This window comes from Rattus norvegicus, chromosome 1 (genome assembly GCF_036323735.1).
Source record: "Rattus norvegicus strain BN/NHsdMcwi chromosome 1, GRCr8, whole genome shotgun sequence".
Taxonomy (NCBI): domain Eukaryota; kingdom Metazoa; phylum Chordata; class Mammalia; order Rodentia; family Muridae; genus Rattus; species Rattus norvegicus.
The window spans coordinates 206,044,031-206,070,439 of NC_086019.1; the positions used below are offsets into that span (position 1 = coordinate 206,044,031).

Genomic DNA, 26,409 nt, shown 5'->3' on the forward strand with positions numbered 1-26,409 from the left:
TGATGGGGAGCCTAAGAAGACCAGGATACTAGGCAGGATCTGCTCTAATAGGAACCCAAAACTAGGTGGCCTTAAAGGCTGCCTGCATAGCCTTTCCTACCATGACAGATACTTGTGACATATGGCAATCTGAAGAAAAGTCCCCAGAGATAAATCACACAGTTCCTTGACACATCCACTATGCTCTGGGAAAGCTGGACAACTGGCTGCCTCCTAAGACCAAGAGTCATGGGCCCTATCATCACCTTTTACTAAAGGCAAACACATATGTACCAAACATGTGACTTGGCTTTTCAAATCCAAGATAGATAAAGGGAGGCAGGAAATGACAAACAGAGCAGCACTCTCCTTAAATATTTCTACTGTGTCGTACAACAACTAGACTCCTCCTGGGCCAGTGTCCTGCTCTGCAAATAGCTCTGCACTGTCTGTCCCCTGAGCACAAAGGATCATGGAGGCTACTCCCACCGCCACATCTCCTACTGCAGACTCTGAGACTCCCACCCTGGACCTCCCTATCTGAGATTAATGAGCTACTGGGAGGGAGCCTAGGCACAATGCAGTTGTGTCTCACTGCCTACTTAATGTGCTGAAACACAAATAAATTATAGCAAATCTCTGATTAATACATCTATAGTCTCCAGAGTTAAAAGAAAGGCTGGCTTGCAGTGGAGTCAGCTTTGGTGGGGCCCTCTGCCCAGTAAGGACACAAAGCTGGGTCTGGAGACGTGACATGGCCAAGACTCTGGGGCTGACTCTGAGGCCAGAGCTGTGGTCCTTTCAGGGGTACTGCAGGCAGAAGATTCTCACTAACTTCTCCCCCTGTGGTGGTCTCTGATTGGGGTCTTTCATCAAGGGCAAGGCCCAGTCACACCTGGCACACCCTCACGGCTCCATCCCTTCATCAAATGTCCTCCTCACTCCCACCCCTACAGCACTTCACCTCACCAGAACCTCCTTTGCAGGCTACAAGAGGTTCGTGTGGGGATGCTGCCTCCAAGTGGACAGAGTTGAGACCTACAGTCTTCTGCATAGAGCAAAGGCTCTAAGAATAACAAAGGGGAAGGAGGAACCTCCGAGACAGTAAATGGCTCAGCCAATTTTGAGCTGTGGCTTAAAAAGCACAATCAGAACTCCCTTATGTAAAAAAAGGAGGTGGAGCAGATTCCAGAGCCACTACGGCCCAAACAACTGCTATGAACCATGTAGACCTCTGCTAAGGGTGTACCCAGACAGCACCAGTCCTATGCAGGGCAAGATCTTCTTGTGTCATCTTCTAAAGGGTAGAACTCCCATTGGCAGAGCTAAATAAGGTAGCTGTTTCAGGAGCCAAATAACCTGAGTTAAGGATCAAGGAGAGGCCATTCCTCAGTACTATAGCCAGCCTCAGGCTGTGTTGGAGCTGCTGGCACTTTGCACAGTTCCCTCCTTCCTGGTCTCACTGGCAAAGGGTAGTTGGATCCTGTGAGTTTAAGGTGTGTTGGCTGCTGGCTGGTACTGTGGCAGTAAGGAGACATAAGGGCCTTCTGCGGCCTCCTCCCCGTAGACTGATGGCTCCTATGTACTTGGACATTCCTTCCCCAGTAAGCACTATGACCATCACACCCCAGGTGTTGGCCACACTCAATCAGCCTCTTTTTAATGTCCCAGGCAGTATCCTTTGTGCTCAGTGAGGAGATCTCTACATGGGTCCAAGCTGAATGTCTACAGCATAGACCTATCGACCCTTCTCTCATTCAGTTCTCTTGGGTGAGGATCCCCCACTTTCTTTAGCCAACCTAGAAGGGCCTCCAGACTAGCACAGTGATGTGGTCAGGGCAAGCTGCCAGTCCCATGGCTATTCATGGCTTCTCTGGGTGGGCCTCCATCTTTTATAGTTTCCCATCTCCACCCCAGAGCCCAGAGGCTGGGGAAGGAAGGCCCTTCCAGACAGATTCTCTCTCCCTTGGTCCTTCCTCTGGCTTCTCCAAACATAGAGGCCAGAAAGAGAACAAAGCAGCTGCCCACATCCCAACTTACACATGTTTCTGGCTCAGCAACTGGCTCCAGACCTCCACCACAAAGCCGTCAAAATGCTGGTTCTGAAAGAAATGGGCAGAGGAGGAGAAAGGGGGATCCAGGAGGATTGGGTAAGACAAAAGAGACACCACTGGCTTGGCCCACATGGCAAAGTAGCCCAGTCACTCATGAGGCAAGACTAGCCCCTCTGAAGCAGGCAGCATGGGGAGGGGGTATGCCACAGTAGCCAGAAGGGCAGAGGTGTTCAGCTGCCCACACTTCTCCACCCCTGCAGTAGCCCAAGCATCCTGATGGCCAGCAGGGATGGTCTCACCTCCAGAAGTTATGGAGTTTTAGCCAAAGGAAGTTTTCTGGCCCCAGAGATAAAAAGTTTCCCACCTCTGAAACTCCCAAAGCTACTAGCCAGAGGAGGTCTGGCCTGAGTGGGGTTTATGCTATCCACCCTGGAAGACATGGGGTGCATACAAAGATACCCAAGGAAAAAGTCAAGCAAGAGGAGCCAGGTCATGCTACCTATAATCTCAGACTTGGGAGGTAGAGGCTGGTGGGTCAGAAATTCAAGTCTAGCCTCAGCTACATAATAAATTCAAAAGTCAGCCTGGGCTTTGTGAGATTCTGTCCCAAAATTTGTAAATAAAAAAAGCCACCGAGATAGCCTAGGAGGTAAGGGAGTTTTCTGCCAAGCCCGAGAGCCCGAGTTTGATTCACATGGTAGGAAAGAGTGAGTCCCGCAAGCTGCCCTCTACCCTCTACACACGTGCTGTGTCATTCCCCTCTACACACATGCACAGAAAAATAAATAATGTGTTAAAGAAGAGGAGCTGAGGGGCTGGGGATTTAGCTCAGTGGTAGAGCGCTTACCTAGGAAGCGCAAGGCCCTGGGTTCGGTCCCCAGCTCCGGAAAAAAAAGAACAAAAAAAAAGAACAAAAAAAAAAAAAAAAAGAAGAGGAGCTGAGCAGTGGGGCGTACACCTTTAGCCCCAGCACTCTGGAGGCAGAGGCAAGTGGGTCTCTGTGATTTTGAAGCCATCTTGGTCTACAGAGCGAGTTCTAGGATAGCCAAGGCTACACAGAGAAACCAGTCTTGAAAAACAAACAAACAAACAAACAAACAAACAAACAAACAAATGAAGGCTCCAGGTGGGGGCCCTTTGGGAGCTCCAGCCAGAGAGGGAAGCAAAGCAAGACAAGGGGAGAAGTTGGGAGCAGACTGCACAGCCTGTCTGGGGAGCAGGGGTCTGCTGGCTGATGCTTCAAGCTTTGTCTGAGCCCTGAGGTCCTGAGCAGCACACAGGTCTCACCTTTGCCACCTGTACCACAGTCTTGCTGAGCTCTTCTATCTCATCCTCACTGTCTAGGACGCTTCGGAAATCATCGTAAGTCCAGTCTTCAAACAGAAGCCGAGGCACTGGTGGCAGGAGAGAACACACAGAAACACTGAATTGCCCTCTGCTGCTCCTTGTCTGCAAAAGTGTTCCCTTGGCTCCCAGACCACTCAGACCAGTGACAAGCAGGGAGGTCACCCAAGCAAACACGGATCTACCCAGTGCAGACATCCTATGCTCACACAGTCTGGCACAAGGAAGGAAGGAATAAGGAGATGCTAACCTAACAAAAACCTCTGGGCCCTCCTTTTGGGAAATTGGCTGGGCTAGACCCCCAGTTCGTCTGGGTCTTTGCTGCTAGTGCTGTCTACCTCATTCTGACCTGATGGTTTCCACAGGGTGGAATGATGAGTCCTCTCCTGTCACTGCTTCTGAGCCTCCAGTAGCTTCCTCTAAGCCTGAGCTCCATATGCTTCCTCTGCTGCCCTCAGGTTCCTGCTGTTCTTTGGGAAATTTTTCCTTCCCATACCAGCTATGAGTCTCAGAGGCACAGGCAGGGTAGGGGCAATATCACCCTTAGGCCCAGCCTAGGGTCTGGCACCAGGAATCTCAATAACACTGGCTAGACAGGAAGAATGAAGGAAAAGGGAACAGTATGCAGGAAAATCACCAGCCAAGGAGGGAGGTGTTGATGGCCAAGCTCAGCTGAGCACTCAGAGCATTCAGGGGAGAGATATACCCTCATGTAGCACAGTCTAGGTGGGAAGGAACATGCAAGGACCTTAGGTACCTGTCTACCCACAGGGAAGTTGTGCTATCAACATGGTATGGCTGAGGCTGCTCTCCTGACCATGCCCAGGCCCACTGGACTCACCTATGCGCACGCCTTTGGCATGCTTCTTGACAGCTCGCATCCACCCTGTCAGAGACGAAAGGGACAGTAGAGGGCATTATGTGCAGTCCAAAGATCTAGACCATTCCTCACTCCTCTCCTGGCCCAGGGCAACCTCACAGTCACTCCTATCCTCCCTCCACTCTGTTCCACTCCCTCTTCCTGCCCCACTCCCTTCTTCCCATTAGCTTCCCCAGATCGTCACAGCATTGGGAAAAAACCACTCCTGGTCTCAGAACTCCAAACCCGCCAACCCTCTTTGTTAATTCTGTCAGAGGCCAAATGTGGTTCAGCTGTGTAGATTATCTAGGTCCCTTCCAACAGTGTGTGTCATCACTGAAGTGTCCTGATCCAGCCTGTCTTCTCTTTGGACACCAAATGCAGAGCACTAGGAAGAGAGAAAAAGGGGAGCCAACCATTCACTGCCCAGCTGCACAGCTCACTCAGAGCCTGCCTTCATACACTTACATGCAGTCCTGACATTCAAGAGAAGGGATGTTGGACAGTTCTTGGCATTAGAGTCAGAAAGGAAAGGAAAGATTCAAATTCCCAGTGTCCTTCAATCTGTCATCTCCAGAATAGTATCTCACTCCCTGTAGCTGACCAGCCTTGCAGACCTCACCATGTGACCACCTTAGGGACTGTCTTTACCTGGCAGGCCATTCCTCACACTCTGCACACCTGGCTTCATTCTGAGCCCAGCCGTGTGGTACAAGACAGCAAACTACATGTCTATCACATTCACACTCAGTTATAACCTGGTCACTCTTGATACCTCTCAAGGTCACACTCCTACAATCACATCCAGAGTCACACACAGACAGGTCTTGAACTTGTAATTCTACTACTTCAGCCTCCTGAGTAGCTGGGATTAGAGACGTATAACAGAGTCATAATTGATATATTTATATATATTCACACTGATACTCATTAGTCATAATACATAACCTAGCCAGCTGTGGTGGTGCATGCCTTTAATCCAAGCACCACACAGAGGCAGGTGAGTCTCTGTGAGTTCAAAGTCAGCCTGGAGTTCCAGGGCAGCCAGAACTACATGGTTAGACCCTGTCTCAAACAAAACAAAACAAGTACATAATCGGAGTCAACATACTCTCAGGCACTCAGACAGACAGACCAATAGACACACATACAGACAAACACACACACACACAGACACACACACACAGTCTACACTTTTATACTCACACAGACACATTCACACTATCATATTCAGCCTTCAAGGCAAGTATAGATAAAAAGGAAGTAGAAAAACCTTGGTCCACATCATGGAGGCCTGTGATTTCAAACATCTCCCGACCACGTCTCTTCAGCTGCAACCAGACTGGTGAGATCTGTGTGAACTTGCTCCCAAAGACCTTGGCAACATCATAGCCATGGCTGTTCCACTGGCAGAGGAAGAGAGGGCAGACAGAGAACAAGTAATACATACCCGCACTGCTGTGATGCTGTCACTTGATGCCTTGGACATGCCCAGGACAGCCATCAGTATCACAGTGCTGGACTTGAGCTGTCACCAGTCCCCTGCCTAGGCTTCCCTCTTCCACTCTGCAAAACTACTGGGACTGCAGCCCACTGTCTGGGGTCTGAGCTGATGTTCCTTCACCAGGGCTCTACAAGCCCCCACTGTGAACCAGACAGCACTAGAGCCCTCCTCTTCACTCAGGAAGTATGATGGGGGTCACCTGAAGCCATAAGGAGCAAGCCCCAAGAAAACCCTCCTACCCTTCCCTCTGACATCCTCATGTTAGCATCTCTCCTACAGTCTCCTACAGCCATGGAGAGCAGAACACCAGCCACAAGGACAGCCCTGTTCTGCACCACAAAACTCTTGACTTACTGGAGTGACATAGCCTAGGACCTCTCCAGCAAAGTTTCTCTCCCGAGCCCTTGCTGAGCAGTAGCTACGATGTTCAAGAACCACATCCTCAGCTTTGATGTCCGTCACCACCAGACCCCGGTCTTGGACAGGTTTATCCGAAAACTGAGTCTGAAACAAAAGGGAGAGGAACAAGCTATGTGACCTATCTTCTCAGCATGGAACATGATATTTGAAGCAACAGTGACAGCAGCAAGTCTGTTCCATTCAGGCTCAGACCACGTCTCTGGATTAACATGGCACTGGTGATCTACTCTTGTGGGTAGAGGATTAAGCCACAGTAAGAGACTTATTTCAGGAGGGTTCTAGCAACCAGTAAGCACAGCAGCATTTTCCAGGGCTATTCAGCCCTTTATTTGGGCTGGAGATCTGGCAGAAGTAGCTCCTTCTGCATATGAAGTTTGATATTTAGCACTGAAACCACCAGATACTCATCAAGGTATCCCAGGTCCTACATTTAAGGACATGTCAAACACATGCTATTCCACTGGCCATGCCAAGTCCCCTGACCAGGAAGCTAGTATGTCTGCCTCTCCCTGACCTCTGCTCCTAGAAATCCTTCATCAGGTTCTCACCTTGCCAGTTATGTTCACTCTTTGGGGGCCCAGCTCAGCCTTCCCTAGTAGCATTTGATTTCCTGGTCTTTCTGTGAGAGACACTGTCTTAGGGTTTCTATTGCAGGGATGAGATACCAGGACCAAAAGCAACTTGGGGAAGAAAGAGTTTATTTGGCTTACACTTCCATCTCACTGTTCCTCACTGTTTATCATGGAAGGAATTCAGGTCAGGAACTCAAACAGGGGAGGAACCTGGAGGCAAGAACTAATGCAGAGGCCATGGAGGGCGCTGCTTACTGGCTTGCTCATTACAGCTTGCTCAGTCTGCTTTCTTTCTTTTTTGAAAATGAACTAGTAAATTAGTTTAGTTATTATTTTTAGGTATATGAATATACTGTAGCTGTTTTCAGATACACCAGAAGAGGGCATCAGATCTCATTACAGATGGTTGTGAGCCACCATGTGGGTGCTGAGAACTGAACTCAGGACCTCTGGAAGAACAGTCAGTGCTCTTAACCTTCTCCAGCCTTCAGTCTGCTTTCTTATAGAACTCAGGACTGTCAGCCCAGGGATGGTACCACCCACAATAATTAGGAAAAGCCCTATAGGCTTGTTTACAATCCATCTTATGGAGGCTTTTCTCCCCCTGGTTCTTTAAGACAAGGTTTCTTTGTGTAGCCTTGACTGTCCTGGAACTCATTCTGTAGATCAGGTTGACCTCAAACTCATAATAAAGATCCTTCTATTTCTTTCTCCCAAGTGCTGGCATTAAAGGTGTGTACCACCACCATCCTGGTGTGGAGGCATTTTCTTAATTGAGGCTCCCTCCTGTCACATGACTTTAATTTTCATCAAATCAACATAAAACCACCCAGCATAGACAGAGACGCCCACTGTATGGGTTCTCTGCTCCAAGGCACAGAGCATCTTTAACTCCGGGCCTGGGCCACAGGTATAATCCTGTGTCAGCAGCCTGGCCAGCAGCATGGGAACTGTTGGGCCTAAGGAGTAAGCTGGATGGGGGGTCAAACCTTGGGTTTGCAATCCCTAGGAATATTCCAAAAGAACAGCACAAGGGCCAGGATGGAAACACAACTTGGGCTGTAAAGATGAGAGAATTTAACAACCACGGGGCAGATAAGGAGATAGACGATGGAAACTCACAGGTCACGGAATCTGAGCAGGGAAGGTAATGGCTGTAAACCCACATCTTAACAAGAATCATCCCCAGAGCCACGCAGGCTGCATGTTGGGATGCCACTAGCTTGTCAGAAGGCTGGGAGCCAAGACGCTCCTATGTCCTGATTCACAAAGATCCTAGCCAAAAAGGATAGGTTAGGTTTTAGCCACTGTGGTCACCTCAGATTCCCTACCTTTTCCAGCAGCGTCTTTGAGGCAGCTTTTTTGGCATCTGACTTTGACAGGGTGGTGTGAACAGAGCCACAGACCAGAGCAAGCCAGAGGACATGAAGAAGTGGCCACATGGTAGGCATGTCACAGCAGGAACCAATCTCTGGGTCTAGGGGGCTGCAGAAAGAGAAGTACATGAAGGCAGACGATTAGCACAGAGATGTAGCATAAACTAGACAAATATGTTTATGCTAATAGGGCTTGAATCTTTAGTGCCCTTAGGCCAGCCCTGGTCACTGAAGTCAAAGGTCTACAACTTAAGGCTTCTCTGCCTGGATCGCCAGGTACCCTTGGACCACCACAGGCTGTCCAAAGATGTCCTTCCGACCACAAACACCCAACTATCTAGGAAAACTGGCTCCTGCATTCCCCTCAAATCAAAAGAAACCTCAGCAACAATGGGGATGAAGTATAAAATAATGAGGCCACAGAAGGTACTCGAACAAACAATGGGCAATTACTTATGTAGTCCCGGGGTAGAGAAGCCTTTTTCAAATATATCGATAAGGAGAGAGAATACAAACGAGAGTATCATCAATGTTTATTATTTAAAAATGTTTAACTTTTGGTGCTGGAGAGATGGCTCAGAGGTCAAGAGCACCGCCTGCTTTTCCAGAGGTCCCAGGTTCAATTCCTAGCATCCACATGGCAGATCATAACTGTCTGTAATGCTGGTTCCAGAGGATCCACACCCTCACACAGACATACATGCAGTCAAAACAGCAATGCCCAGGAAATAAAAATTTAAAAAATTTTTTTAAAATGTGTAACTTTCAAAGCTGGGTACTGTGTTAAGTGCCTATAATTGTAGCTGCTGGAAAGACTGAAGCAAAAAGCTTGCTTGACCCCAAGGGGCTTATAGCTAGTTGAGGCAACATAGCAAGACCTTGTCTCAAAACTTAAAAATATTTAATGTAAAACTTTTATTTAGGAAATCTAAAGCAAATTTAAAGACAAGTTGGTCAGAAAAATTTATCTTGGGAGACATTTGACAAATTCCTACCCACAACTATCCATAATACTCAAAGAAATATTACAAATAAAAAAACCAGGTGCGGTGGCCAGAACTCAGTGTGGTTAGAGGCCAGAGGATCAGGAGTTCCAAGGCCAGCTATGGGTATGGAAACCAGCCTGCCATGACACTCTGTCTAAAAAGTAAATAAGCAAACAAAGAATCAAAGACATCCCAGGAAACAAGATCACACTATAAAAACAGGGACAAATTTCAAATACTGAGCTACTTAGAGCCCTGGAAACAAAAGAAGCAAACACAGATGAGACGTGAGATGGTGTCTTCACTCAGTATGTAAAGGGTTACAAAGAATGCTTCCTGGGAAAACAACTAACTCCTGGGCTAAGTGGGAATTCCAACTCGGAAAAGCTTCTGTGAATGACAGTATGGCCATAAATATTACAGTGTCCACCATACACTTCCTTCCTTTTACAAGTTCCACTTTGAGGTTGTCCCACACACAGGAACCAAGCTTAGGGACTGAGCACTTCCGACACTGGAACATAGACAAGCACAGAGGTGCCTATGACTGCCTGTGACCAAAACAAAACCACCACAGGCTGCATTTCCACAGAACAGTTTTCCTTTGTATGAGGCAGGATTGTGCTAGAACATCTCAGTTGCCCTCCAACTCAAGATCCTCATGCTGCAGCCTCCCACGTGGCAGGATTACAGGCACACGCCACCACCATAAGCCTAACACTCTTGTTTTTATGTGCATGTGCTCACACAAAAAAGTATGTAAGGAGCAAAACCAGAAGCAGATAGGGAACTACTGGTGATTTCTTTATTTCTATTTTCTGCATTGAATTCTCATTAGTTGCACAATTCGCTTATCTTAGGAAATTCCGGATAGACCCAGCCCACCTGGGCTGTCATTCCCTCAGTGGGACTTCAAGACAAGGAATGTAGAAATGTATCCATCTAGTCTCATGTCCCTGGTAACACACAGTCTACCAGATCAAGTGAGGGGGCTACAAAAGCTCAGGAACATTCTGTGGAGGCTGACCCAGCCCACTGCCCAACAGGTGAGCAATAAAGCTTCCCCTGTAGTCAAGAGCACCTAGGGATGCCAGAAGCTCCAGAAAGCCCAGCCAGGAGGGTGTGAGCCATCAGCAGTAGCTTAGAGGCAGGTCCGCCCTGATGCCCTCAGGCCTGTTCCCATGACCTCCTGGCTGACTGCTTGTTTCCCTCCTGTTTCCTTTTGCTGTCACTTCTCTGACACTGCTCCTGGTGTGGTCTGAGTTCTTATATAAGCCAGGCTTCTTGTCCCTTGGGTAAAAAACTGGGTCACAGAAGGAAAGAAGTAAGAAACTTAGGGTTGGGGATTTAGCTCAGTGGTAGAGCGTTTGCCTAGCAAGCGCAAGGCCCTGGGTTCAGTCCCCAGCTCTGAAAAAAAAAGGAAAAAAAAAAAAAAGTAAGAAACTTGATGTAAGTAGTCCAGGACTGAGAGTATGTCCAGGTGCCCTGTGATCTTGAGTCTCTACTAATTTATCTGTTGCCTAGAATCGCAGCTGGTCATTGTTCACATTGTCTAAAGTCCCTCTGCCAAACACTTCCTGATCCCCTGACCTATGTATGACTTTATACCTACAGGAAGAAAGGGGGACAGAAGCCCAGTCGGTGGCCCAGGCCTATAATCCTACTACTTGGGACTTGAAGTACAAGAATCTAAAGTTTAAGACCTGTTTGTACTACAGAGTTCTAAACTAGCCTGGGCTACTTATCAAGACCTTTCCTCAAAATGAAATGGGGGTCAGGAACATAGATCAGTAATCCAGCACTTCTCTAGAATGCATGAGACCCTGGGAACAACCCCAAATACCCACTCACCAAAGAGAGGTGGGATGTGCTGAGGAGATGGCTCAGCAACTAAGAGTACATACTGCTCTTGCAGAGGACCTGAGATAGGCTGTTAGCATACACACCAGGTACTAACAACCACTATAACCCCAGTTCCAGGAGACCCGACGCTCTATTCTTATTTCTATAAAAACCTGCACTCAGATGCTCATACAGAGACGCAAACATTTATGTGTGTTTTAAAAAATAAACCTTTAGGGGCTGGGGATTTAGCTCAGTGGTAGAGCGCTTACCTAGGAAGCGCAAGGCCCTGGGTTCGGTCCCCAGCTCTGAAAAAAAAGAACCAAAAAAAAAAATAAATAAATAAATAAACCTTTAAAAAAAAAAAAAAAGTGGGGCCCTAGCTGGGCAATTAATCCCAGCATTCGAGAGAAAGTGGCAAGAACATCTCTATGAGTTCAAGGCCAGCCTGGTCTATAAAGCAAGTTCCAAAGACAGCCAGGGCAGATATACAGAGAAACCCTGTCTCGAAAACAAACAAACAAAAAACCCTCCAAAACACAAAAAGGTGGGGGCTATCTGGACACATGGAGGAAGATAGGTCCATTAGGTTGTGTATGGAAGTAGGGCAGAACCAAAATCAACATAATACCACCACCATGTTGCTAGTGGATGTGGATAAATGTGAATCTCCAAGACTGGGTGGTGGTGGTGGTGTACATCTTTAATCCTAGCACTCCAGAGGCAGGCAAATCTCTAAGTTTGAGGCCAGCCTGGTCTACAGATCAAGTTTCAAGACAGCTGAGGCTATGCAGAGAAGCCCTGTCTGAAAGATAGAGTGGGGAGTGACCCAACTTTCTTTTTTTTTTTTTCTTTTTTTTTTTTGGTTCTTTTTTTTCAGAGCTGGGGACCGAACCCAGGGCCTTGCGCTTCCTAGGTAAGCGCTCTACCACTGAGCTAAATCCCCAGCCCGTGACCCAACTTTCTAGACTACTAGGGTGTGCATGGGTGAGTCATGGGTTATGATATGAAGGGTGTCCAAGCTATTGCACCTTCCATGGCTCCCACTGCCCACTGCTCTAATAACCATTATTTTCTCCATCATTTTCTTCACAGAGCAGACTCCTAGGGTCTCACAGGATCCTTACATCAAAAAGTGTTTTGTCTCCACGCATTAATAAAAGTCCTTTGGGCAGTACACCCTGTACACAGGGTAGAATGTTATACATTTGGCCTACTTGAGTCTTGGCTCCATCTTTATACCAAGCTAACAATGGAGAACATGCTATATTTCTTGTAACTCTGGGGGTATAAATCATTCCCCACTGGGAGGATTATCTTGGTGAGGCTGACAAAGTCATAGCAGAAGCTTTCAAATGCTTCTCAAGCAGACTCAAAGCAAGAAATGTCTGGTGCTTTTTACAAAGAAATGCATTAATGTGGGGTTGGGGATTTAGCTCAGTGGTAGAGCGCTTGCCTAGCAAGCGCAAGGCCCCGGGTTTGGTCCCCAGCTCCAAAAAAAAAAAAAAAAAGAAATGCATTAATGTGTGCAAACTGTGTGTACATACCTGCTGTGCATATGCAGAGTTAAAAAAGTTAATCGTTTACTTTGTGGTGCACTGTCCACTTCGGATCTCTCTGAAGAACTAACTTTAGGGGGCTGGAGAGATGCGTCATCGGTTAAGAGCACTGGCTACTTTCCCAGAGGACCTGGGTTCAATTCCCAGCACTTACATGGCGGCTCACCATCTTCTTCTGGCCTCTGTGAGCACATATATACATGCAGGCAAAACCACATACACATAAAAATAAAGTTGTTGAAACTATAAATGGGGAAGAGGGCACTGGAGAAATAGCTCAGTGATTAAGAGCACTGGCTATTCTTCCAGAGGACCAGAGTTCAAGGTCATGTATGTGTGTAACATACTGTCTGCAACTCCAGTTCCAGGAGATGACATTCTTACATAGACATACATTCAAGCAAAATGCCAGTGAACATAAAATAAAAACAAACGATTCTTTTAAAAATTAAAAGAACAAGTTTTAGATGGGGTATAGTGGGTCACATCTGTGATCCCAGCACTAGGGAGGTGGAAGTGGAAAGAGTTCAAGGTCATTTTTATACTATGTAGTTGTATATTTCTAGCTACGAAGCTGAGTTCAAGGCCACCCTGGGCTACAGAGGACCCTATCTCAAAACAATAACAACAACGAAGAGATGGCCTTTGACCCTCAGACCAAGCTCCCGCTTTGGTATTGCAGGATTTGAGGGATGCCAACTGATGTGCCCCAAGTACCTTTTACTATCACTGCCTGTTATTAGTTTTGTAGAACCAGGGAATTAAACCCATGGCTCCCCATATTCTAAGAAAATACTGGGCCACACTTTCAGCCCTCTCAGTTCTCTCTCTCTCTCTCTTTTTTTTTTTTTTTTTGGTTCTTTTTTTCGGAGCTGGGGACCGAACCCAGGGCCTTGCGCTTCCTAGGTAAGCACTCTACCACTGAGCTAAATCCCCAGCCCCCCTCTCAGTTCTCTTAATAGATTCACTGCTCTTATAGCAAGTATGATGGTTATCCTACATTTTCACTATTGAGAACAAATTTTGGAGTGAACTGTTCATATGAGCAGGTGGGTGAGTGTATGGTTGGAAATGAAGGTGACGTAAGAAGCAGGATGATCACAACCCCAGGTGACATTTATTGACCGTATGTTGCAGGCCAAACCTGGTGAATTACCCACAGGTTTTCTCCACAGCCCAGGACTTCAGGCAGGCATCAATGTTATTCCCATTCACAGATGAGACCAACACAGGGGCAGCCCCACCAATCTGTGGGGCATGTGGCTACCATCCTATCCCATAATGCAATGCAAACAGGACTGTGAAAAGATGGATTAAGTTCCAGTTCGGTCACCAGTACACTGTCTCTGGGCCTCCCTGGCCTCCAGTCTAGAGACCTGTGGAAAAGTCCTTTGGAAATTCTCCATCACAGAGTGTTCAAGATTTGAGGCTGCGCTGAGGGTAAGGCCTAGCCTCACGTACCCAGCAAACTTGAAGGAACCCACACAACTTGCTGTATACCCTCCTACCTCAGGCTTGGCCCGCCAGCTACCCTCATTCTCTATGCCCAACAGACACACTGGCCTCGATAACTCGTTTGCACACTTATGTCATCTTCCATTTGTGGCTCCAGCTATGCACACTAACTCACACCTCTGAAATCTCTGACTTCCGGCATCTTACATCCTGGTTCTTGTCTATACTCTTTTATTTATCACTCATCCATGGTTCTCCATATACAGCTACATTGGCACATACACTTAACACATTCATTACTGTGCTGTTCACACATGCTTTCCAGCTGCTTCTTTTGCCCCATCCCCAACCTCTTGTGTGGAGACAGGGTCTTGCTATGTAGCCCTGGCTGTCCTGAAACTCACAATATAGACCAGGGTGGCCTAGAACTCAAAGAGATCCATCTGCCAGCCTTTGCCTCCCAGGTGCTAGGATTAAAGTCATGTGCCATCGCTACCGGCTCTCTAGATCTTATGCGATGGCTTGTGCTCTCTCATATTCTCATATTACTGTTTGCTCGGAAGTTCCCTCACATTGACACACTTGCGCTCACACTTCAAGAACAATGCCACACTCTCTTCCATACCTGCTCTCATCCTAACATTCTCTCACCCTTGCCCACACTATCCCCACTTGCTTTCTCACCCTAATAAGTTCATTGTTCTTAAGTTCACACCTGTTCTCACTCATTCTGGCCCTCACACTCCCTCGCACCCGGCTCGCTCTCTCACATACGCCCTTACACTCACACCGACACACTTGCTTTCTCACATCTACTCATTCTCACAGCAGCTCACCTTCACATCTGCTCATTCTACACGAGCTCCCACTCACCCTCACATCTGTTTATTCTCACACTAGCTCATTCTCAACTGACACAATCGTTTTCCCCCTCAAACCCTCTCATTCTCACACACTTCCTCACCCTCACATTCAAAGCTCCCACATACACTCTCATCCACGCGCTCTCCTTCCCGCTCACACTCTGCCCGTCCTGTCCGGGGAGAGGCTCGCTGCCCGACGTTCCCGCATCATGACGCGGAAGATGAAGCAGTCCCATTGCCGCCACTGCCGGGCTCACCTTCATGTCAGGAGACCGGCCAGAACCATCAAGCACGGCCGGAAGACGATTCAGCGAGCCGGAAGTCCCGCCCACAGGCCGCCACACGCTCCCGCTGCGCCACGCCAGCTTCCTAGATGCCTTGCGCAGGGCACGCTGGGATGGGGGCGGGACCGAGATGGTTGGCGGGTGGAGTTAGAGGCGGAGTCTCGTAGCTGCAGGCAAGGTGGAGATGGGCGGAGAGCGGGTCTGGACTGTCAGTTGGATGAGGACTGAGCTGGGTGTGCCTAGTGGGTACTGCGTGGTCGTGGGTGCTGTTTCCGCTCCTGCCCTGATTGCTCAAGGGCCTGACGTACAGCAGAATCGTGGAGTCACATTCCGAGATCCTCGCAGAGAACCTGGTGGTGGTGTTTAGTATACTCTGCTCCGGGGTTAATGGCTGTCTGCCTTAGCACCCGTGTTGAAGTCTACATCATGACCACAAAAGCGACCACCAAGGCATTAAGGGTCTTGGGAACCCATCCCTGTCAAGTATGGGTGGCGCGGGTCACTATGCGCATAGTCAGTTCCGTGGTCTCCCATATGTACTAGGACAGACTGTGCGCCAAGACTTTGAACCTCTCGTTGCCACATTTCTGTCACCATACATACATAGGTCTGTAGTGCCCACTACACTGTATCCAGTAGGGACCCTGCTCCAGGCAACGTAACGTCCTTCTCCAGACGGCCTTGCACAGCGAACATTCTACCTGTCCAAATTCCAGAGCTGTCTCTGTCCTCCTTTTGATTTTGCAAATTGTAGGAGCTAGAACCCACAGAGGCAGACAACACTCTCCCCACCCCCATTTTAGCTTTAGCAAAAGGAGCCCAGACACTTCTTCGAGTGGGTTGAAAGCACACATGACAAGCATTTTTATTTTTCATCAAGCTGACTAGTCCCCACCCCCATCCCTGGCTGTTCCCAGCAGTTTCCTGCAGAAACCACATTTGGCCAGTCCACACCCAGTTAAACCCTCTGGCCCACCCCACTAGGGTCTGTTCCAGGATTCACATTGCGGCCATTTCCTCATTCCTGCTGCTGCAGAGGTTTCTCACTGAGCTGAGCTTTGTGTTCTTCCTTCCTAATCACGTTTCCTCCTTTCTCTTCCCCATATTTTCTGCCAGCTGTCCCCCCAAGTCTTTCTACAGGGGCGGGGCTGGGTGTGTACGCTAAGGCATGTAGTGCATCACCATCTGCTTTCCTGGCACCCAGTTCGGCACCCTACTATGAACAAATGCCCAGAAAAGTGATTCCAAGTGGGCAGAACTCTGGAGAGGTAGATGTCCTGAGAATTGTGCAGTCTTAACAATGCTAAAGAGACCACCTTTTTTTTTTTTAAAGATTTATTTATTTTATGTATATGAGTACACTGTAGCTGTCTTCAGACACACCAGAAGAGGGCATTAGATCTTATTACAGATGGTTGTGAGCCACCATGTGGTTGCTGGGATTTGAACTCAGGACCTCTGGAAGAGCAGTCAGTGCTCTTAATCACTGAGCCATCTCTCCAGCCCCCGAGACCACCTTTCTTTTAAACCAGACAGGGCATTTGTATCCAACTGATGATAGAGGTCTTTGAGCTAAAGACTTGGAAAAGTCCACTAAGGATTCCAGCCCCAGTCTGTGTTGCAGACTCTAAGAACAGAAAGGAGAGAAAAGCAGAGCTCAAAACCAGCCCCTCTTCTGGTTCCGTTGGATAGGTGCTCAGGAGCCTGTTGAGTTGTCCTCACAAAGTCTGCCCTGACCCCAGCTGCACAGCTGGACCAAGGTGCCCAGATGTGTATTTAGGTGAACAGTGGCTTTTCCCCCTCCATGGTGTTAGGAGTTAGGAACCCAGGACCAAACACCTACTTGGCAAATGCTCTACCACTGAGCTACATCCCCAGCCCTAAACCGATTTTAAGTGGCTACCCACCTTTTAGTCACACAGAAATACAGAAAGATGGATAGAAAAGTCTAAGAGAATCAGAACCAGAGCATTAACACTTCTGTATTAGTGAATCCATTCTGCTTTTAATGTTTCTGAAGACACATTAATGTAACTTTAGATTTTCAGCAAATTTTTTTGGTTTAAAAAGATGCTTTTTAATTTTATTTATTTATTTATTAGAGAGAGAGAGAGAGAGAGAGAGAGAGAGAGAGAGAGAGAGTAGGTCAAAGGACAACTTCTGGGAATTGGCTCTCTCCTTGCCCCATGTGGTTTCTGGGGATCCAGCTCAGACCGTCAAGTTTCTAATCAAGTGTCTTTACCCAATGAGTCAGCTCCTTGACCCAAGGAATTAATTTTTTTTAAAAAAATTCAAATTCTTAAGATTCCTGAGATATTGTTGTTCATTTAAACAAAGTACTAAAAGGGAGTGGGGTGCATTTTAGAAATTTGGGCCAGATGTGATGGTGCATGCATGCCTCTATAGTATCAGCACTGAGAGGCAGAGACAAGAGGAAGATAGCCACAAGTGCAAGGCACCCCTGGGTTAAATAGCATACATATACATGTGTGTATATAGAGAGAGTTCGAAATGTTGAAAATGCTTATTTAATTGTGTTTGAAGTAGAGAAAAATATTATGCAAAGGCTTCTAAGAGTGACTGTGAAAAGGTGGGCATGGTGGCTCATAACCGAAATCGGATTGTCAATGAATTCAAAGCCAGCCTGGGCTAAATGAGACATAAACAAACAAGTCAACTGAATCCTAGTTATTTAATGTAAATCTGAGTATAACTCCCCTGGCCAGACCACTAAACCAGACCTCAGTCAATTCCTCAGTCCTTGTTACCACAGCAATGTGGGATGTCCTGACCAAGGTCCAAGCTCTGCAATCCTGAGCTGTGGGACCCAGGCTGGTGTTCTGAGGTCGTTTGGCCTGAACCACCGTCTGTCTGCAGTTGGCACTGGAAAGTAGACAAGAGCAGCGCAGTTGCTGTTCACCCAATGGGCTTTCCGTTACCAATGGGATCTCTGCCCTTGTTCTGGGAACACACCACCCTCATGCACACGGCCAGTTAAGGCTCTCCAGCCTGAGCCTGCTAAGAGGTGTCTTCAAGAGCATCCCTAGGTTGGGCGAAGGTAGAGTCCTAGTCTTCAAAGTGTGCCACTCATTTGCCAAATCAGCCCCAACAAGCCTCTGCCTGACAGTGAAGAGCCATGTCTCTACTATGTTCTAACCAAAGTCCTTGGCCTGGGTCATCTAGAAGGTATCTGTTTCATGCCACTCCTGGATCTGGAGACATCCCTGTGCAAAGGGTAGAAGTCCAGAAGGATGGATACATCCCAGCACCCCGTGCTGCAGATCCCTCTCTCATTGTGGACAGAAACATCCTCTCTCAGTGCTGGAATAAGCAATTCCAGGAAAGAAGGAAGGAGGAAGCTTCTGGAAAGAGCTCCAGGGCCAGCACAGCAAATTGTTTGTGTCTCACAAGGCTGGCCTGGCTGACCTTGGCCATGATGGTTGCTGTGTATAGGTGTCTGGTCAGCAGCTGGGCAGCCATCTGGGATGGCACGTGGCCCTATACCCACCTCATTTGGGCTTTGCAAAGAACTGCTGCCTCAAGGTACCTGCAAGGGTTTTCTTAATATTCTGAAACTAGCCTAAATTCCCAAACTAAAGGGAAGTGGAGGCTGGGTAGCAACCATACGCAAAGGGGCAATACTTCCTTTTTATTGGATGATTATGTTGAATGGTGCCCCTCCTCAAAACGCTGTGCAAGTCCTAACTCTTATGACTTTTCCGTGTGACCTTATTTGTCAATAAGAACTATGCATGTATAATTAAATTAAGAGTCTTGGATTAAGGATTAGGGTAGACCCTAAATCCAGTGATGTGAGGAGAGGCTGTCCTTATAAGAGGATAAGGGAGATTTGAGACAGGTAGGAAAGCCCTGTGAGGGTGAGGACAGAAAGGAGAAACACAGCTCTGAGGCCAGGAATGCCCAGCGGCCACCTGCAGCTACCTCCAGGAGAGCCGCACCTGTATGCTAGCTTTATTTTGGACTTCTGGCCTCTAGAACTGTTGTTTGCAAGCATTCTATCTTGGCTACCCTTCTATTGCTGTGATAAAACACCAGGACCGGTTGGGGATTTAGCTCAGTGGTAGAACGCTTGCTTAGCAACCACAAGGCGCTGGGTTCGGTCCCCAGCTCCGAAAAAACAAAACAAAACAAAACAAACAAACAAAAACACCAGGACCAAGACAAAGAGTCCACAATGGCAGAGGGAAAGAAGACCAAAGAAGAGCAAAGAGATCACGTCTTGATCCACAACCACATGGCTCAGAGAGAAGCAGCAGCACTGGAACCCACACAAGGGTTTGTAACCTCAAAGCCTTCCTCAGCGACACGCCTCCTCTAACAAGACCATACCTCCTGATCCTTCTCAAACAACCTAACTGAGGACCAAGTATTCAACCGTATAAGCCTGAGAGGAGCCTTCTCATTCAGACCACCACAATCCACTCCTGTCCCCATGACTTCATGGCCATAAATACCAGAAGGCAAAAATGCATTTAGCCCAACTCCAAAGTTCCCATAGTCTTTCTCAGTCTCAACACCTTTTTAATGTCCAAAGTCCAAGTATCTTCAGAGACTGATAGAGATCTTTTCATTGAAACCCCATGTAAGGGGTTGGGGATTTGGCTCAGTGGTAGAGCGCTTGCCTAGGAAGCGCAAGGTCCTGGGTTCGGTCCCCAGCCCTGGAAAAAAAAAAAAAAAGAAAGAAACCCCATGTAAAACCAAAAAGCAAATTATGTACTTCCAACTTACAATGGTACAGAATATACATTACCAAAAGGAATATATCCTCCAGAAGGGAGGGATTGAGGCCTAATGAGGAAAAAAAAACTGGACCAAAGTCAGACCAAAACCTAGCAAAGCAAACCCTTTTACTGTGCCTGTAAGTTCACTCTCAAAGGGCTTTTTAGATGGCTCTTTCCCAGCTTTGCTCTCTTTCCAGCTGGTTCCACCCACTGTGCGCAGCTCTGCTTGGCAGATATCCCACAGCTCAGGCACTTCTAACACCTTGAATTTCCAACCCAATTCAGGCTTCAGTTCCATAGCTTCACACAGTGGCCCTCCAGGGCGTCCATGAGGGACTCTGCTGCCATCCACCTGGCCTCAGTGGCTCTCTTGGACTGTGAAGGAAGACTCCATAACCCCTTTACTCATATGTCCTTCATGACCTAAAGACCGAGACACTTTGAAGGCACTGTCAAGTTTGACAAGCAACTTGGGGTGAACTCTGGACCCCTTGAATCTCATCTGCAAAGGTTTTGATTCATTGTTGCTTTTTAGCATGGTTAGCTGGTTGGGGTCATACCCCGAGTGCACCATGTCTTCTCTTCCATTTTGGGTCAGGCCTCTTTCTGATTCCATCCTCTCTTTCAGCACAAACCTTGGTTTCAACATTGAATTTCCTGGTAATATTTTTCTTCTCAAATTGTACATTTCTTTTTACCCAACTTGATCTTTTTTCACGGTGGATCTGCATAAGAGGGACTACTGTTGACCATGCAACAGACTTGATATTAAGCTGTCTTGAAATCTCCTCCAAAGAAACTAGCCCATTAATTTTCAGTTTAGCTTCAGACAAAGTATAAGGACAGTGGCAAAAGGCAACTACATTTTTGTTGTTGTTGTTGTTTTGGGCCAAAATATCACAAAAAATGTCTCTAGCCCAGTTGCTAATATTGCTCTCCTCTGAAACCTCTCCAGCTGAGCTTCCACAGTTTACACAGCTCTCAGCACTGCTGTCTTCCAAACCTAAAAGGGGGGCCATTAAGATCTGTTTATGCAGGGGTTGGGGATTTAGCTCAGTGGTAGAGCACTTGCCTAGCAAGCGCAAAGCCCTGGGTTCAGTCCCCAGCTCAAAAAAAAAAAAAAAAAAAATCTGTTTACGCTATTCGACTGCTTTTCTAATCCAAAGTTTGAGAAGTTTTCTAATTTTCCAAAAACAAAAACAAACAAATAAGTAACCTTACATGGTCAGGTCTGTCACAGCAATACCCAACCAGTCCTAGCACCAACTTCTGTCTTAAGTTACTTTTCTATTTTTTGTGATAAAATACCATGACCAAGGCAGCTTAGAAAAGGTAAGTTTTTATTTGGTTTGTAGTTTCAGAGGGTTAGAACCCCTGAGGGTGGAGTGAAGGAAGAGCTGAGAGTTCACTTCTTGATGCACAACCACAACGCAGCCACTGAAAGAGAACAAAGAGAAAGAGAACACTGGTGATCCTGTCTTTTCAAACCTCAGAGCTCACTCCCAGTGACACACCTTCTCCAAGGAAGCCACACCTCCTAGGCCTTCCCAAAGGGCTCTATCAACTGGGGACCAACTGTTTAAACATAGAAGCCCACGGAGGCATTCTTTTTTTTTTTTTTGATTTATTTATTATATATCTAAGTACACTGTAACTGTCTTCAGATACACCAGAAGAGGGCATCAGATCTCTTTACAGATGGTTGTGAGCCACCATGTGGTTGCTGGGAATTGAACTCATGACCTTTGGAAGAGCAGTTGGGTGCTCTTAACCGCTGAGCCATCTCTCCAGCCCCCACGGAGGCATTCTTATTCAGACTATTACACATCCAATTTGGGATCAATATCTCAACAGTTCCCGGAAATCATTTGGTGGTGTTGAAAGGCACAAAGCACTATTTCCAGTGTCTTAGGGTGATGATGATGATGTTGTTGTTGTTGTTGTTTATATGAGAACATGACATAAGCTAAAATTATCTGAGAAAGAACCACTAAGAAAATACCTCAGGTAAGCCCATGGGGTATTTTCCTAATTAGTGATTGATGTGGGAGGGCCAGCCCATTGTGAGTGGTGCCACCCCTGCCCTGGGAAGGTGGGTCTGGTGTATATAAGAAATCAGGCTGAGCAAGCCATGGGAGCAAGCCAGAAGGCAGCATCCTTCCAGGTCCTTTGCTTTTGTTTTTTTTGCCTCCAAGGTCCTGCCTTGACTCCCTTTCTTGATTACCTACAAATTGTATGATGAAATATACCCTTTACTCCCAAGTTGCTTTTGGTTATGGTGTTTTATCACAGCAATAGAAACCCTAATTAAGCCTGGTGTGGTAACACATGCCTTTAATTCCAGTGATTGAGAGGTAGAGGCAGATAGATCTTTATGAGTTTGAAAACAGTCTGGTCTACAAAGCAAGCTGCAGGACAGCCAGAACTACATCAAAAGACAGACCCAGGCTCAACAAGAGAAAGAAAGAAAGAAAGAAAGAAAGAAAGAAAGAAAGAAAGAAAGAAAGAAAGAAAGTCAGAAACAAAGAAGAAAGAAAGAAAGAAAGACAGAAAGAAAGACAGACAGAAAGGAAAACAAAGAAAGAAAGACAGAAAGAAAGAAAGACAGACAGAAAGGAAAACAAAGAAAGAAAGAAGAAAATAAGAGTTCCTTCCAGAAGCTCCTTTTCTCAGGTCGATCTTAAAATGAGTCTATTAGCTGCCGTGACTGGGCCCACAGAGGAAGAAGTCAGGGCTGAGAGCCAGACATAGAAACCTGCCCTTGGGGTCAAAGGGAGTATTTTAGATAGTTTTCTCAGGGATCCTGGAGGCCTGGGTCTCTGCTCTGTGGAAATGAGGAGGCTGAAGGTTCTCTCTGTCTCCGTCTCCCCCTCCACTCCCCCTCCCCCTCCCTCTCTCTGTAAAGTTGGAGTTCCTTCTCATAAGAAAAGTTTTTTTTTTTCTCTTTTTTTTTGGGGGCTGGGGATCGAACCCAGGACCTTGCGCTTCCTAGGCAAGCGCTCTACCACTGAGCCAAATCCCCAACCCCAAAAGTTTTTAAGGGCTAGGGACATGGTTCAGTGGTTAAGAGCACTAGCTGGTCTTTCAGAGGTCCTGAGTTTATGTCCTCTTCTGCTATGTAGGCACACATGGAAATAGAGCACTCATATACATAAATAAATAAATCTTTAGAGAGAAAGAAAGAAAGAAAGAAAGAGAGAAAGAAAAAAAAGAAAGGTTTTAATCATGTTGACTCACATAAACCCAGCACTTTGGAGGTAGAGAATTGAAGTTCAGTCTACCTGAGAAAGGAGATTACCACATATTTGAGGCCAGCCTGAACTACATAGTGAGTTTAGTGAGTTTAGGGCAATCTGAGATATAAAATAAGACCTTGTTTCAAAACAACAACAACAACAACAACAACAGCAACAAAAAACCCAAAAAAACCAACCTGCCTTGGGGCTGGAGAACTGACTTAGTGGTTGGTTGCTCTCTCTCCCAGAGGACCTGGGGATCCGCTGCCCTCTTCTGACCTCCAAGGACACCGCATACCTATGGCACACAGACTTGCATGCAGACAAAACTAGACTATGGGGGGAGGGCGGCAATGGGGGGAGGGTTGGGAGGGGAACACCCATAAGGGGAGGGGATGTTTGCCCGGAAACCGGGAAAAAAAAAACACCCATACGCATAAATAAAAATAAATAATATATATTTTTTTAAAATGTCGAGGAGGGTTGGTTTAGACGGCTGTATCTGTAAAGGCACTTGCTGACGAGCCTGAGGACCCTCGTCCAGGCCCCAGCACCACAAGGTGGAAGGAGAGCACTGACTCCTGAAAGTTGTCCACTGACCTCCACACATGACCTCCACAAACTCGCCCCTACTTCCCAAAGCAATTTACTACTTAACTAAATGTTAAAGACAAGCAAGCCAATCTTAAACACCAGGTTTTTAGGAGGTGGTTAGGAGAGAGGTCAGGCACTGAAATCGTGTCTCCGAATGTCACCTTTACTGTGGCCTGTGTTGGGCTCCCATCTGAGTACTGCAGAGTGAGTAGACAGGGTTATGGCAGGTGTAACTATTTCAAATGAAGCCACTGGGAAAGATGGTTTCTCATCATATAGGCTAGAACTAAGGTTTGTTTACTTTTAAGTGAGCGTTTCCCTGCTCGTATGCCTGTGCACGATGTGCATGCTTGGTGTCTATAGAGGCCAGAAGAGGGCGTTAGGTCCCCTGGAACTGGAGTTGTGAGTTGCCATGTGGGTGTTGGGAAGTGAGCCATGGTCCTTTGCAAGAGTAGTGCATGCTCTTAACCTCTGACCTATCTTACTAGCCCTGGTAGAATTCTTATAAGAAGAGGGATCAGGACACAAATGAATAGAACAATACCATGTGGGAGTGGGTGAAAAAGATGATACCTATAAACCAAAGAGAGAAGCAGTGGGAGGAGCCAGTCTTTGATCTTGGAATTCTAAAGGTGTGAAAGAACTCCAGGACTGTGCAAGAACCAGTGCTTGCTATTTTAACCCACTGTACCACTGGCCATGGAAAGTACAAGAAGTTAATACCATCCTTCCTGCTCTGTTATTACCTGGCAGTGCCTAGATGCAGAGAAGATGCTCTAGTCTCCACTCTGGGTGGTGGCATGTCCACTCAGGGTTAGACTCTGGAGTTCACTTATTGCAAAAAGAGGGCAATCTAGTGTCAGGAATTAACATAATCTCCGCCAATGGTGAGCACGTCTCCCCAGGGCTCTGGCGCTACTTCCTGCTCAGCAGGTCCTCTTTGTGTAATAGCTGTAGGATGTAGGATGATGCAACAAACAAATTCGTCAGAAACTCAACTCTGCAGAGAGGCCTCAGGAGTAGTTCTTCTGCAGCTCTGAGGGAACTTTTTCTTACAAAAACATGTTTATTTTAATGTGTGTGCACACACTTTAGGGAGTGTGTGTTGCTGTCCGTTAGTCTGAGTATGTGTATATGCATGCTGGTGCTCTCAAGAGTCCGGAAGATGGTGTCAGGTCCCCCCAGAGCTGCTGTGAGCCTACTGGTGTGGGTACTGGAAACCTAACTTGGGTTCCTTGTAAGAGCGGCCACTCACTCTCAACTGCTGAGTCATCTCTCTCTCTCTCTCTCTCTCTCTCTCTCTCTCTCTCTCTCTCTTCTGTCCTGTCTTTTTCTTTTTAAAACTATTTTACATGTATGGGTAGCTTGCCTCATATGTGTGCCTGGTAGACGTAGAGGACATTAGGTTCCCCAGAACTAGATGGTTATAAGCCGCCTTGTGAGTGCTGAGAATCGATTCTGGGCCCTTGGAAGAGCAAGTAATTTTAACTGCTGAACCATTTCTCCAGCCCTCCTGTTCTGTTTAGAGAGGATCTTGAGTTCGCCAGACTAGCTTTGAATCTGTGACAGTCCTCCTGCCTTAACTGCTGAGATTGCAGACTTAAACTACCATGCCCACCAATGCACTGTTTTGCATAGATGGTGTTAAGGATCATCCTGGAGCCTTGTGCGTGATTGCAAAGCCCCAACTCTATCCTTTTCCACTGTCTGAGAACAACTGGCAAAACATCTATTTAGAAGCCAGAGACCAGTGATGTGTGTTGGGGAACACAGAACCCTCTGCCAGCCCTTAGCCCTGCAGTGTGGACCAGTGGACAGTCCACAAGGGAACAGTAATATGCTTCTTATTTAAGTCACTACTTCTGAAGTTTCCTTGTTAATCAGCTTGGCCTCTGTTCTCATGCAATTGAGAGAAAAAAAAAAAAGAAAGAAAGAAAAAGGCTTTTAGCCAAGTCAACAGCTAGGGGTGTGGGTCTGAGCTGATAGGATTTGCTGCTGAAGAAGAAAACGTTTCCCTTGGAGTTTCCAGCAAGGAAACTACCACTGATCTAGAGAGAGTTTTAACAGTGAAACCTAACATCAATGCTGATAGTGGAGCAGCCTGGGACATGACCAAGGAAGAGCTGTCTTTCCCCAGGAAAAGACATCAATTTATCTCGTGGCTGAATTTTACATACTTCTGTTTGTCTTTTCTGTAAACTGTAAGGCTGAGGGACTGGAGTTAAGCTCAGTCAGGAAAGTGCTTGCCTGGGGAACCTATCCCTGACACAGGTACCTATGTTAAATACAGGTCATGCTGGCATGCTTGTAAGCTCAGTATTAAGGAGGTAGAGACAGGAGGATGGCTGGGGCTGCCTGACTAGCCTACTTAATGAGTTCCAGGCCATTGTCAGACCCTGTATAGAAGAAGGTGGATGGCAATCCCAAGGGTGACACCCAAAGTTTTCCATTGGCCTCCACATATATGTGCATGTAGATACACACAAACACACAGACACACACAACATGGACATACATAGCATAAATAAACAGGTATACACACACTTAATAAAAATTTTTAAGAGCGCTCTAGGAAAAGTGGAGAGAAATTAAGAAGGTTTTGTTGTTTTCTAGTTTAGGTTTGGCCAACCTATAGTCAATCCTATGTCCTTTATCAAGTTTTGATCTCTTAGGATTTATTTATATTATATTTTGTATATTTGTATGCACATATGTGTATGTGTGTGTGTGTCTGTGTTGG

General features: G+C 46.8%; 1 protein-coding gene across 8 annotated transcripts in view; it reads right to left on the reverse strand.

The window, feature by feature from the left end:
* The window catches only part of Chid1 (chitinase domain containing 1), a 35,201-nt gene extending 19,972 nt beyond the window's left edge, over positions 1-15,229 (reverse strand). For 2 of the 8 annotated variants that reach the window (XR_010065697.1, XM_063286637.1), the window contains exons 1-6: positions 8,064-8,217; positions 6,095-6,244; positions 5,510-5,642; positions 4,219-4,263; positions 3,321-3,427; positions 2,020-2,081 (exon numbers count right to left, since the gene is read on the reverse strand). Coding sequence is in view for 5 of the 8 variants with exons in the window: in XM_063286637.1 (XP_063142707.1) it covers positions 2,020-2,081; positions 3,321-3,427; positions 4,219-4,263; positions 5,510-5,642; positions 6,095-6,244; positions 8,064-8,183 (617 nt within the window). In the remaining 3 variants the exon portion in view is untranslated. Of the gene's footprint in view, positions 1-2,019; positions 2,082-3,320; positions 3,428-4,218; positions 4,625-5,509; positions 5,643-6,094; positions 6,245-8,063; positions 8,218-11,208; positions 11,245-14,939; positions 14,964-15,070 lie in introns of those variants that run through there. The other 6 variants (NM_001421299.1, XR_590539.4, XR_010065698.1 and 3 more) reach the window with 6 other exon arrangements.
* Between the last annotated feature and the right edge of the window lie 11,180 nt (positions 15,230-26,409).